The sequence below is a fragment of the Gymnodraco acuticeps genome, unplaced genomic scaffold, assembly GCF_902827175.1.
Source record: "Gymnodraco acuticeps unplaced genomic scaffold, fGymAcu1.1, whole genome shotgun sequence".
NCBI classification, from domain to species: Eukaryota; Metazoa; Chordata; class Actinopteri; order Perciformes; family Bathydraconidae; genus Gymnodraco; species Gymnodraco acuticeps.
The window spans coordinates 1-14,473 of record NW_022989754.1 but is presented as its reverse complement, the minus strand read 5'-3'; the positions used below and the strand labels follow the sequence as shown (position 1 = coordinate 14,473).

At 46.5% G+C, this 14,473-nt stretch overlaps 2 protein-coding genes across 2 annotated transcripts; both read right to left on the bottom strand.

Moving 5' to 3' along the window:
• Positions 1-5,844: 5,844 nt before the first annotated feature.
• Positions 5,845-7,448, bottom strand: LOC117543031 (extensin-like; the record flags this gene model as incomplete). Its single annotated transcript, XM_034211043.1, has 1 exon — positions 5,845-7,448. A coding segment is annotated over one exon (588 nt), but the record flags the coding sequence as incomplete, so codon positions are not given.
• Positions 7,066-11,608, bottom strand: LOC117543026 (14-3-3 protein epsilon-like; the record flags this gene model as incomplete). The annotated part of the gene is given in 3 exon segments (XM_034211030.1): positions 7,066-7,501; positions 10,589-10,725; positions 11,402-11,608. Coding segments are annotated over 3 exon segments (397 nt in total), but the record flags the coding sequence as incomplete, so codon positions are not given.
• Positions 11,609-14,473: the final 2,865 nt, after the last annotated feature.

Below are 14,473 nucleotides of genomic sequence, written 5' to 3'. Positions count from 1 at the left end.
AAAAATAACTTCAAAAGGGAAACTCCAAATATGTTATGTCCCATTATTAGTGTTTTTTATTTTTTTGAAATGTTTACATCTTCATTTAGCAGCTAGTGTTTTCTTATTGACTGTTTTTAAATATGATGCATTTTCCTTTATATTTAAAGCATCTTGAGCTGCATCCCTTGCATGAAAAGTCTAATTATCAGAGGTGGGAAGTAGCTAAGTAAATGTATTCAAGTACTATACTTAAGTAGCATTTTGAGGTACTTGTATTTACATTGTATGCTACTTTTACCTCTACTCCACTATAATTCTTTTTTGAGAACACTTTCATGATCAATCTTTATAAAACATATCATATATATTATTCTGAAATGGACCAATCTGCACAACGACTACTTTTACTGTCGCTGCTTTCACTATATTTTGATGAGAATACTTTTCTACTTTCACTTGAGGAACATTTTGAATGCTTTTACTGTAACAGAGTATTCCTACACTCTGGTACTTCTACTTTTACTCAAGTACAAGATCTGAGTACTTCTACTTTTACTCAAGTACTAGATCTGAGTACTTCTACTTTTACTCAGGTACAAGACCTGAGTACTTCTACTTTTACTCAAGTACAAGATCTGAGTACTTCTACTTTTACTCAAGTGCAATATCTGAGTACTTCTACTTTTATTCAAGTGCAATACCTGAGTACTTCTACTTTTACTCAAGATCTGAGTACTTCTACTTTTACTCAAGTGCAATATCTGAGTACTTCTACTTTTATTCAAGTACAAGACCTGAGTACTTCTACTTTTACTCAAGTACAATATCTGAGTACTTCTACTTTTACTCAAGTGCAATACCTGAGTACTTCTACTTTTACTCAAGTACAAGATCTGAGTACTTCTACTTTTACTCAAGTACAAGATCTGAGTACTTCTACTTTTACTCAAGTACAAGATCTGAGTACTTCTACTTTTACTCAAGTACAATATCTGAGTACTTCTACTTTTATTCAAGTGCAATACCTGAGTACTTCTACTTTTATTCAAGTGCAATACCTGAGTACTTCTCCCCCCTCTGTACTGTACAAATGTACAGTTTGTTTCAGTCAGTCTGGTGGCTTTGGTTTGTCCGACAGCAAGTTAAAGTAGTAGAAATATTCTCAATATAAAATCTGATCCAATCCATTACTTTGTGAAACTCTCGCTAGTGAAGTTCCTTTTCGGTTTTTCCTCATCGTGCAATGTTCAAGTCTAACCTGAAGGTGTCACCAGATTCAATCTAACATTTAATAATCCATTCCTTGCACAATTAATGTATATATAATATCCTGCTTATATTTTGTTACTGTCAATTTGTATTTCCACATATATATTTTTTACTTTTTTAATGCTATTTTATTTCTATTTGAGACGTTTACATTTTGGATTGTTTATTTCCAGTCTCTTAATTTCTCTATTGTACAATGCCATGTCTTTTTATGCTGCTGCAATGCAAACATTTCCCAAATTGGGATCAATAAAGTACTTCTTATCTTATCTTACTAAAGGTCAGAGGTCAGCGTCTCTGCAGAGAGGAAGTGGCTTCTCTGCGAGCCGGATCCTGTTTCAGCTTTCTAAGTTTAGTCTGTCAGGGTGAGGCTGATGTAAGATCAGCACACGTTGCATCTGCTCAGCTGAAACTAGGAGGGCGGGTTCATGGAGAAGTATTTAGAAAGACATGGGAGCTGAGGTGGAAGCTGGGGTGGAAGCTGGGGTGGAAGCTGGGGTGGAAGCTGGGGGTGGAAGCTGTGGTGGAAGCTGGGGTGGGAGCTGGGGTGGAAGCTGGGGTGGAAGCTGGGGTGGAAGCTGGGGGTGGAAGCTGTGGTGGAAGCTGGGGGTGGAAGCTGGGATGGAAGCTGGGGTGGGAGCTGGGGTGGAAGCTGGGGTGGAAGCTGGGGTGGAGGTGGGAAGCTGGGGTGGAAGCTGGGGTGGAAGCTGGGTGGAAGCTGGGGTGGGAAGCTGGGGTGGACTGGGGTGGAGCTGGGAGCTGGGGTGGGAGCTGGGGTGGGAAGCTGGGGTGGAAGCTGGGGTGGAAGCTGGGGTGGAAGCTGGGGTGGAAGCTGGGTGGAGGTGGGAGCTGGGGTGGAAGCTGGGTGGAAGCTGGGATGGAAGCTGGGGTGGAAGCTGGGGTGGAAGCTGGGTGGAGGTGGGAGCTGGGGGTGGGAGCTGGGGTGGAAGCTGGGGTGGAAGCTGGGATGGAAGCTGGGTGGAAGCTGGGGGTGGAAGCTGGGGGGGAAGCTGGGGTGGGAGCTGGGGTGGGAGCTGGGGTGGAAGCTGGGGTGGAAGCTGGGGTGGGAGCTGGGGTGGAGCTGGGTGGAAGCTGGGGTGAGAGCTGGGGTGGAAGCTGGGGTGGAAGCTGGGGTGAGAGCTGGGGTGGAAGCTGGGGTGGAAGCTGGGATGGAAGCTGGGGTGGAAGCTGGGATGGAAGCTGGGGTGGAAGCTGGGGTGGAAGCTGGGGTGAAGCTGGGTGAAGCTGGGATGGAAGCGGGGTGGGAGCTGTGGAGTGGAAGCTGGGGTGGGAGCTGGGGTGGAAGCTGGGGTGGAGCTGGGATGGAAGCTGGGGTGGAAGCTGGGGTGGGAGCTGGGGTGGAAGCTGGGGTGGGAGCTGGGGTGGGAGCTGGGGTGGAAGCTGGGGTGGAAGCTGGGGTGGGAGCTGGGGTGGAAGCTGGGGTGAGAGCTGTGGTGGAAGCTGGGGTGAGAGCTGGGGTGGAAGCTGGGGGTGGAAGCTGGGGGTGGAAGCTGGGGGTGGAAGCTGGGGGTGGAAGCTGGGGGTGGAAGCTGGGATGGAAGCTGGGGTGGAAGCTGGGGTGGGAGCTGGGGTGGAAGCTGGGGTGGAAGCTGGGGGTGGAGGTGGAAGCTGGGGTGGAAGCTGGGGTGGAGGTGGGAGCTGGGGTGGAAGCTGGGATGGAAGCTGGGGTGGAAGCTGGGGTGGGAGCTGGGGTGGAAGCTGGGGTGGAGGTGGGAGCTGGGGTGGGAGCTGGGGTGGAAGCTGGGGTGGAAGCTGGGATGGAAGCTGGGGTGGAAGCTGGGGGTGGAAGCTGGGGTGGAAGCTGGGGTGGGAGCTGGGGTGGGAGCTGGGGTGGAAGCTGGGGTGGGAGCTGGGGTGGGAGCTGGGGTGGGAGCTGGGGTGGAAGCTGGGGTGAGAGCTGGGGTGGAAGCTGGGGTGGAAGCTGGGGTGAGAGCTGGGGTGGAAGCTGGGATGGAAGCTGGGGTGGAAGCTGGGATGGAAGCTGGGGTGGAAGCTGGGGTGGAAGCTGGGATGGAAGCTGGGGTGGAAGCTGGGGTGGAGGTGGAAGCTGGGGTGGGAGCTGGGGTGGAAGCTGGGGTGGAGCTGGGGTGGAAGCTGGGGTGGAAGCTGGGGTGGGAGCTGGGATGGAAGCTGGGATGGAAGCTGGGGTGGAAGCTGGGGTGGGAGCTGGGGTGGAAGCTGTGGTGGAAGCTGGGGTGGGAGCTGGGGTGGAAGCTGGGGTGGAAGCTGGGGTGAGAGCTGGGGTGGAAGCTGGGGTGAGAGCTGTGGTGGAAGCTGGGGTGGGAGCTGGGGTGGAAGCTGGGGTGAGAGCTGGGGTGGGAGCTGGGGTGGAAGCTGGGGTGGAAGCTGGGGTGAGAGCTGGGGTGGAAGCTGGGGTGGAAGCTGGGGGGGTGGTGGTGGGGCAGGCGAGCAGCAGCAACATGAAACACAGCAGCAGGAACATGAACGCAGCAGCAGCAAGTGAACACAGCAGTGGCAGCATAGCGAGGCAGGAAGACCTGGCAGCTTAAATAGAGCGGCATGTTTAGGAGAATGTGTTTGGTTGGTTGTAAGAGGGACGAGGTGTGTCACGTGTTAATGTATGATTGGTGCTCGAGTTGACTGCCTGAACTAGCTTGCAGGCTTCGGCCCATTTATTAAACTGAATATCAATAATTATAATAATTATAATAGACGTAAATAACTCAAAGATGGGGGTTGATGGAAAACTAAAACACATTTTCTATTCTTTTTTATTTATCAAGAAATGTTTTCTATAGAAAGTACACATTTAAAATCCACCACAGATTCTCTTGAATGTCTGTGAAAGTAAAATATAAAATGGCACCAAAATGTAACTGTATTTAAAGTGATGACTCAGGACTCTAAGGAAATCCCTCTGGCTCCAGACTTCTGTCTCTCTTCAGCATTAACATTGCGTTAAAACTCTAAAACTCTATAAATAGAAGATATGAATTTATGATGAGCTCACAGTCTGACTCCAGAGCTGTTTTAAATGTGCATATAAATAGACTTCACATGGATTCATATTAACGTACGGGTTGTTCTGCTGATCATTCTTGACATTTATTGATAATTGATTTTGTAAAATCTATTGTTATTATTATTCTTTTAAAAATAAATACATTTGAAATCATTTAAAAGACAAACACCACATTTTCAAAGTTAATAATCACAAAACTATAATAAATAACTTTGCATTACAGTTGAAATCATTTCACAATATAAGTTACGGTACGTCCACACGGCAGCGTCACGTGCTTCAACGGAGACGCTTCCCATTCACTTTGAAAGGGGTGACGTCACGCTTTGCCGAACTGCATTGTGGTCCCGACGCGTCGCTTTGCCTCCGTTGCTCGCTTCGAAAGTTCAACTTTTCAAGCGTCGAAGGAAGCGCCAGCCAATCAAATCCTATGCCAGTACAAGTGCTAGCCAATCAAACCGCGTGCTTGTGTGTCCGGGGCGGGAGATTCATGTTGTTGGTCGCGAGCCAGACACGCCCACCGGGAAGCTTCAACGCGACGCTGCCGTGTAGACGTACCGTTAATGATTCTTTTAATAATGGATTCATCTAAATCAGGAGTGCTGCCACAAAAATAAATTATACAATTATTACAATATCACCAAATCCTTACATTTGAGATTTTTAAACCACAAATACACTTTCTTTTTAATTATAGAGGCGAAGTCTCTCCCTTTCCGGTGGAGCTCCATGGAACCTTATTTCGGAAAAAGTATGTATTGAAGTCAATGGAGAGAGAAAGATTATCTTTCAATCCCGTTTGAATTGTGCCACGAATTACACATATGATTTTTGTCCATTTAAAAGATAATTTTGCAAGTTAAAAAAATAAAAACGTGTCGTAAAACTGTGAAGTAACACTTTTTTTGGTGTGAAACCGCTCAATGAACTACATCTCCCGTCTCGCACCACACACCAAGACGGCCGTCACGTTGAAACATTTCACTTCTTTCTTTCAGAACGAGGCGGAAAGTATTAAAAGAGGTGAAAATCACGCATGTTGAGAGCTGTACATACACACAAGGGGAGTTAGTCGGTTCCGTGAGAGCCATCATGCGGGACCGGCTATACAAGGTTTCGGTGAGTAACACGAGTGTAATGTGTACCGTTAATGACATCACTTACGCGACTCTGGGATTTGTAGTCTTTCTAGTTGCGTATTTTTCATAGTCTTATATTTCAACAGTTTTACGACAAACTGTGACTTTTTTGACATGGAAATTATTTGTTAAGATTGATAAACATGTGTGTAATTCGTGGCACTACTCAAACGGGATCGAAAGATAATCTTTCTCTCTCCATTGACTTCAATACATATTTTTCCGAAATAAGGTCCCATGGCTCGGAAGTAGATGGGCGGCACTTCACCTCTCTATAGAGTTACTCTAATAGTCAAACTCTGTTGATTGACCAAAGCAGAACATAATAGACATTCAGTTGAGTGAAAACATTTCTTTCTGAGACGTAGAGCAGCAGAAGTAGAAAGAAAGGAAAACCCCAGAGCACCTCAAAGAAGAGTGAACATTAAATAATGAAGTAGGAGTCGTGAGTAATGTTTAATTTAGATCGTTTAATGTTAATTCCATGCTGTGTTTCAGTCAGAACGTACAGATTCCCTGTCTGCGGCTCCAGTCAGATCTCCAGTAGTACAAATCAGCTCCAAGTTTACACACAATGAAGCAAAACGAGAAGAAAACAAAGAAAGAAAAACCTCCGAAACCAGAGGCGCTTTTTTAGTGAAGAACAGAAAGTGTTAACTCATGCAAGCACTGACAATCTTCTTTTTATTATTTTAGGGCTCTCGGTTCGAGAAGCGATGGACGAATCGAGTGTGAAATCTCCCATTTCTCTTTTAAATTAAAAACCACCAGCTAGCTGCAGAGATCCAGTTACAGTATTTCAGCACAAAAGTACAGTCCAAGGACAAAAACATGACGACAGAATCACGATGGTGTAAAACTTTGCACGCCTTTGCCCCATGTGGATAATCCCCCTAACCCCCCCCCCCAAACAAAAGGGCACGTTACCAAATCGCCCGTCAAATGATTCGCATGACACTATAAACAGATAAAACACCTCCCATAACTAATAGTCAACATTATCAGTAATAAAAGTTAATTTCTGTAATTACATAAATCTCAATACATCCAGCCAACTGATAAAGATATTGAGGATAAAGCAAAAAAAACAACAACATACCATAATGAATATTTCAGAACCGCTTGTACCAGGACAGAAAAACAACAACAACAACAACAACAGGGACTCTCTTCAGTCTCCTCTCTAACGGTGACCTTCCCGTCTCAAGTGCTATTTTACTCGTTTAATGAAGTAAGGACTAATATAAAAATAAAAAATAAAGAGAAAAATAAAGTTGTTAACTCTGTGGCCCTGCTGGGTCGAGGAGCTGCAGAGGGGAGGGGGGGAGGGAAGGAGGGAGGAGGGGGGGGAAGGAGAGGAGGGAGGAGGGGGGGAGGAGAGGATGGAGGAGGGAGGGGAGAGGAGGAGGGGGGGGAGAGGAGATGAGGAGGGTTGAGGGTCTAGATGGAGGAGGAATATGGAGGGTCTAGAGAGTGTGAGGGAGGGTCTGAGTTGTTGGAGGAGGTGAGGAAGAGGATTGAGGGTCTGGAGGAAGATGAGGGAGGGTCTGAGTTGTTGGAGGAGGTGAGGAAGAGGATTGAGGGTCTAGAGGAAGGTGAGGGAGGGTCTGAGTTGTTGGAGGAGGTGAGGAGGAGGATTGAGGGTCTGGAGGAAGATGAGGGAGGGTCTGAGTTGTTGGAGGAGGTGAGGAAGAGGATTGAGGGTCTGGAGGAAGATGAGGGAGGGTCTGAGTTGTTGGAGGAGGTGAGGAAGAGGATTGAGGGTCTGGAGGAAGATGAGGGAGGGTCTGAGTTGTTGGAGGAGGTGAGGAAGAGGATTGAGGGTCTGGAGGAAGATGAGGGAGGGTCTGAGTTGTTGGAGGAGGTGAGGAGGAGGATTGAGGGTCTGGAGGAAGATGAGGGAGGGTCTGAGTTGTTGGAGGAGGTGAGGAGGAGGATTGAGGGTCTGGAGGAAGATGAGGGAGGGTCTGAGTTGCTGGAGGAGGTGAGGAGGAGGATTGAGGGTCTGGAGGAAATGAGGGAGGGTCTGAGTTGTTGGCTGTCGGTTGGTCGTCTCACTGAGCTTCATCCTCAACGTCCTGCAGCGCCTCTTTGTTCGGTTCTTCACCTGGAACACAACAACAACATTTAAATGATTTTGTTTATCTATGTTTATTAAAACATTTTATTGTTCAACCTGGACTCTACTTTTTTATTAAACTAAATGATAATAATAATTTTATTTTTCATTATTTCTTGTTTTACCTCGTTGAGATTTACCTAAACTATATTTAAGCAATAGCTCACGGAGCGGTTGTCACGGCGCGGTTGTCACGGCGCGGTTGTCAGGGCGCGGTTGTCACGGCGCGGTTGTCAGGGCGCGGTTGTCACGGCGCGGTTCTCACGACGTGATTCTCATGGCGTGATTCAACCCCCTTAGCCGTGATATACTGAGCATATATCACGGCCTGAAGTGAGCTATTGCTTTTATAAAACGGTTACCAAGTGTGGCAATATGAAAGAAAAATACGCACTCTAATTTAAATAGTTTTTATTAGTAAATAATGATGTTCAAAATAAAATAGTCCCTCCGTTGCCTTCTGCACAAAACATAGTTGTTGTTGTTGTTGTGGTTGCTATGCAACAACACTAACAGCTAGCGAACATATTAGACAGAGAGCGTTGATCCATTATTTGGCTTTTTATTTACATGAATGTGTATGTAGCCGTTTATTGTGCAGCCACTGAAAACCTGTCCAGCATCAGCAGCATGCTTACGAGGTCACTTGTATAGGTTGAGGTTGTTCTAGGCTGTTGCTTGGCGTGGTGAGAATATTGCTCCACTTTCTCCGGTCCCCGAGATTCGGCTTCCAGCAGCTCTGGAGAGAGCTTTCGCACCTGTGGCCACTAACGGTCATCATTTCTCTGCTTTGTTTCAAGACCCGCATCAGAAAGCTTTTGAATGGTGGAACTTTCCCAGTTGGTCTACCTGCTCTTCACGTAGCTCTGCATGTCGTCGTTTAGGTGCTCTCTGGAGATAGGCACTCCTCAATCCACTCCTCCATAGTAAGACCCCCCCGGAGGTCCAAGTTAACCTTAAATGTTTCCATCTTAAAGTGGACCTATCATGCTATATTTGAACAATATATTGTCGGGCCATACCTATATAAATATAGTTTTTTTTTCAAAATACCAAAAAGATCCTGCATTTTAGCCATGCCTCATTTCGCTCTATTTGCTCTTTCCAGCGCTGTTTTTGCAGGGGCTGATTCTGTGAGCTGCACCTGACCACGCCCCCTGCAGGAGAGGGGAGCGTGCTTTGAGATCAGCTGCTGGGCTGCAGCGGGGAGAAGAGGGGGAGAAAAAGAGATCTCCCTCCTCCGTGTTTTATTATATTATTATAAGTCGTTATTCATTTGTTTTAAAGATCAATAAATAACAAAGAAGACCTTTGACCGGCACTTTTCTAATTTTGTCCGGAAGATTTAAACTTTAACGGACATGTTGACCAGCGAAAACAAATCGAACTGAAACTCTGCCGCACGGTCCCCTCATCCCTTGGAAGAGGCGGAGAAGTGGGTGCTTGCTGCTGGTGGACTAACCGGAGAGAATTACAGCGAGGGAGGGATTGCATTGAATTACAGCAGCGGGGAGGGAGAAAAAGAGCCACAGCGGAGAATAAACAGAAGGGCAACCATGGCAACCATGCGCGGGAAGTCTTCTTCGCTGCTTTTGTGGCAGACTACAGCGCCACTTACAGGCCTGGCATATGTACTACAGCGTCTCCAGCGCTTTCGAGCGGCAATGGCCGGCGGTGGCCCAACCCCACATTCCCCTGATAGGTGGAGAGTTGGCCATATAGGCGGAGCGCCACCGTCATGACAGTGTTCAGCCCCTTTTTTTTTTTAGAGATTTGGGTATGGAGGAAAAGAGAGAGGGTTGTGTTTTCTGACACTTGGTGAGTTCCCTGGAACACCGGGGACACATATTCACGTATAAAAGACGTACAAAAGTGCATTTTGCATGATAGGTCCCCTTTAAGCTTAGTTAGTTAGTTAGTTTCGTAACGGACGTAATGTAACAGCTGTAACGGTTGTAGCTTTTCTCAGACGCGGAGGGATACTGACTTGTGAAAAGTAACTACAATTCTACCCGTGATATACGCTCATTATATCACGGTTAAGAACCAATCAGATTGCTTGATTTGACTTGTCCGTGTTATAAGTAGAAAATATGAAATGATATGCTGAACAAAGTGCATCTGACAATGAAATAAGCCAATAAATAAAAAGTATTACAAAAAGTAAGATTATTTAATTAGACAGGTAGCTGATAAAAGATTTTAAAAAATGTAAAAAATTGATATATTAAAAAGGAGGGGTCTGAGCTCATGGGGGACCCGGCAGCTACCGTCTAAACTAAATGCTGCCGTGATGAAACGCCATATCATGGATTATCAAGGATTCTCTCTGAAACAGTCTGGAGCTCAAAGGCTTTCTCTCTTGCCGGTTATACCACAAGGTGAGTTCCTTTTTACTTCCTGCTTCTTCACACACATGCTCTCCAGTACAGGTTAGCTCTGAGTGTTAGCGATGCTAATGTAAACACCGACCATATTACGTCCAAAACAGTCGGGCATTGTTTCTGATAGCAACGTTTCTGATTGGGCCGTGGGTCCACATTTCAGATATTACGTCATATCGAACGCAAATCTGGATCAGCTCCGTTGTTCCCCGTTTTTAGAGATTTGGGTACGGAGGAAAAGAGAGAGGGTTTTATTTTCTGAGGCTGCGTGAGTTCCCCGACGCACCGGGGACACATGTTTATGTATAAAATATATCACTAAGTGCATTTTGCATGATAGGTCCCCTTTAAGGCACGTTTTAAATGAAGTATAAAAGCGTTTTCGGCAGGTTACCGAGAGATGAGTGAGTTAGTTCATCCGTTAGGGTTTCTAGTCCAGATTTCAGATACAGTAATAAAGTGGAAGGCTGTGGCTCAGTGGATAGTGCGCTGAACTTCAAATCAGGGGGTAGCAAGTTCGAGTCCCACTGCAGTCAGCATCTCGTTGTGTCCCTGAGACACTTATCCCGAAATTGCTCCTGTGGGGATTGTCCACAGTACTGAATGTATGTAAGTCGCTTTGGATAAAAGTGTGTAATGTAAAGTATATTAGTAGTTATGAATAGAGACACGTTGATACAACAGATCTCACCTTCTCCCTGCATATCTGAAGTCCATAATGTGAGGTTATCACGTAACAACTGCATGATGAGTGTGGAGTCCTTATAGCTGTCTTCATTCAGTGTGTCCAGTTCTGTGATGGCGTCATCGAACGCAGCCTTCGCCAACCTGAGACAGACACACACACACTTCTGTTAAAGAAAAGAGCCTTTTACTCTGAAAAATACAAGCGTTTCACTGCGTTAAAACCAGCGTTTCACTGTGTTAAAACCAGCGTTTCACTGCGTTAAAACCAGCGTTTCACTGCGTTAAAACCAGCGTTTCACTGCGTTAAAACCAGCGTTTCACTGCGTTAAAACCAGCGTTTCACTGCGTTAAAACCAGCGTTTCACTGCGTTAAAACCAGCGTTTCACTGCGTTAAAACCAGCGTTTCACTGCGTTAAAACCAGCGTTTCACTGCGTTAAAACCAGCGTTTCACTGCGTTAAAACCAGCGTTTCACTGTGTTAAAACCAGCGTTTCACTGCATTAAAACCAGCGTTTCACTGTGTTAAAACCAGCGTTTCACTGTGTTAAAACCAGCGTTTCACTGTTAAAACCTGGTTAAAACCAGCATTTCACTGTGTTAAACCCAGCATGTTACTGTGTACTCTACAAAGTAAAGTGACTAGCAGTTAGTTAGGTAGTGTCAGAAGGTAGATTAAACTCAAAAAGATGGAAGCTTCTCTGACATAAAGGCTTCCTTTAAAGCGTCAGAATAACTCCTGTGATCTAATTTTAGACGGTAAATCCCAGCTTATTCTTCTAGTGAATGACCCTAAAAGAGAGAGTGTGTGTGTGTGACCTGCAGGCGCGGTCGGGGGAGTTGAGGATCTCGTAGTAGAAGACGGAGAAGTTGAGAGCGAGTCCCAGGCGGATGGGGTGCGTTGGAGGAAGCTCCAGCATGGCGAGGTCTGTTGCAGTTTTATACGCAACGAGACTGTTCTCTGCTGCCTCCTTCCTGTTGTTCCCCGTGGCAAACTCTGCCAGGTACCGGTGGTAATCTCCCTTCCTGTGGGGAACGAGAAGAAATCAAGACATTAACTGGATGAAGTTAAGTGTATGATTAGAGGCAAACAAGACATTATTAACTGGATGAAGTCTTAGGTCGCATTCACACCAGCCTTGTTTAGTTCGGTTGAATCGAATCCTGGTGCGTTTACCCCCTTGGTGCGGTTTGTTTGGGTTGGAGACCTCTGAGGGGAACTAAACAACCTGGAAGAGGTGGTCTCAGACCTCTGAGGGGAACTAAACAACCTGGAAGAGGTGGTCTCAGACCTCTGAAGGGAACTAAACAACCTGGAAGAGGTGGTCTCAGACCTCTGAAGGGAACTAACAACTGGAAGAGGGGGTCTCAGACCTCTGAGGGGAACTAAACAACCTGGAGAGGTGGTCTCAGACCTCTGAGGGGAACTAAACAACCTGGAAGAGGTGGTCTCAGACCTCTGAAGGGAACTAAACAACCTGGAAGAGGTGGTCTCAGACCTCTGAGGGGAACTAAACAACCTGGAAGAGGTGGTCTCAGACCTCTGAAGGGAACTAAACAACCTGGAAGAGGTGGTCTCAGACCTCTGAAGGGAACTAAACAAACTGGAAGAGGTGGTCTCAGACCTCTGAAGGGAACTAAACAACCTGGAAGAGGTGGTCTCAGACCTCTGAAGGGAACTAAACAACCTGGAAGAGGTGGTCTCAGACCTCTGAGGGGAACTAAACAACCTGGAAGAGGTGGTCTCAGACCTCTGAAGGGGAACTAAACAACCTGGAAGAGGTGGTCTCAGACCTCTGAAGGGAACTAAACAACCTGGAAGAGGTGGTCTCAGACCTCTGAAGGGAACTAAACAACCTGGAAGAGGTGGTCTCAGACCTCTGAGGGGAACTAAACAACCTGGAAGAGGTGGTCTCAGACCTCTGAGGGGAACTAAACAACCTGGAAGAGGTGGTCTCAGACCTCTGAGGGGAACTAAACAACCTGGAAGAGGTGGTCTCAGACCTCTGAGGGGAACTAAACAACCTGGAAGAGGTGGTCTCAGACCTCTGAAGGGGAACTAAACAACCTGGAAGAGGTGGTCTCAGACCTCTGAAGGGAACTAAACAACCTGGAAGAGGTGGTCTCAGACCTCTGAGGGAACTAAACAACCTGGAAGAGGTGGTCTCAGACCTCTGAGGGGAACTAAACAACCTGGAAGAGGTGGTCTCAGACCTCTGAGGGGAACTAAACAACCTGGAAGAGGTGGTCTCAGACCTCTGAGGGGAACTAAACAACCTGGAAGAGGTGGTCTCAGACCTCTGAGGGGAACTAAACAACCTGGAAGGGGTGGTCTCAGACCTCTGAGGGGAACTAAACAACCTGGAAGAGGTGGTCTCAGACCTCTGAGGGGAACTAAACAACCTGGAAGAGGTGGTCTCAGACCTCTGAGGGGAACTAAACAACCTGGAAGAGGTGGTCTCAGACCTCTGAAGTGAACTAAACCATCGGACTCTGGTCCGCTAAAATAGGTGGTCTCGGAGCGCTTGCTAGTGAACTCTGGAGTGGATCATCGCTGGTGTGAACGCAGTCCGCACCAAAACATAGGAAGCGTAGTATTTACATGTCACAAGAACGCGGATGTCTTTAAAAATCTTTAGCGAAAGAGTGAAGCAGAATGAAGTGTTGAACAGTGTCGTGTAAGGTAAAAATGCTCCGTCAGCTACATAAAAGTAAGAACACCTGTCGTCGGTGAAACCTCCTCCTGACTGCATAACGTCTCATTATATGTGTTATAATCAGGGCTGCACATAACTGGTGCGCAGGTGCGCGTGCACCCGCCGCGAAAAAAAGAGCACCGGATCATTTGAAAAAAGGCGCATTTGCACACCAACATTGAGAGAGAGAGATATTTGCGAGTTGCATATGAACGGGTAAGATAGCAGGGTTTCCCACACATAGACTTTACCTGGGCGGGCCACCCAGGTATATTAACGGCCGCCAAAGTATAATTCGTAAGCCGTTTAGGTTTGATTTTTTTAATCCGTCCGCGAGCACGACGGCATCTGTCGATCCCTCGCTCTACCCCCTCGCTATCGTGTGAAGGGTCTGCTTTATGCACTCCGCACAGTAACCCTGCTGCGAGGCTCCGGTGAACAGTCCATGAGCGTGCTCACTAGCGCAACTCCCCCCCCCCCCCCCCCGTTTATAAAGTCAAGTACCCCTCAATTAGATCTCTTGCATCATTGGGTTTATTAAACATGCATTATCATCTCACTTTCAGCTGCTCTGTACTTGTTATTAATGAAACTGATATTGATGAAACTGATTTGCTCGACCGTCTCAAATTGTAATGATTGTGTGCATTGCTTGAATTTCACTTAAAGACTGTGTGTGGTTTGTCTTGTGTGTCATGTTTTGCATTTTGTCTTTTTGTTTATGTATGTCTGTAAGTTGTTGCTATTGTCGGGACCCCCTTGAAAACGAGATGGTGCATCTCAAGGGGTTTATCCCAATCAATAAACATTTCTATATAAAAGGTCCGGTTTATTTAATTGTAAGGATACGCACCAAGCAACATCTCCAGGTGCTCCTTTGAGAACCAGGGCAAAAGGTGCACCCCAGGTTATAATGTCTTTTATCGCACGTTGTCTGATTTTATAATGATATGGGCCGTCCACTAGGTTCTGTTATATGCTCCAAAGCTACGGTAGAAATAGCCAGGATTTGCGTTTTTACCCCCTTAATGTCTGACCAATGGTTGAACAGCATTTCCGTGCACATGACTTGTGTTTAAAGTTTATAGTCCGTTTGAGTTTCGCCGTGTGAACGCAAACCGAACCTCCTGAAGAATGAAACCATGTAACAAACTGTGGTCTGGTGCAAAGAAGCGAGGGCCACATACAGAAAAAT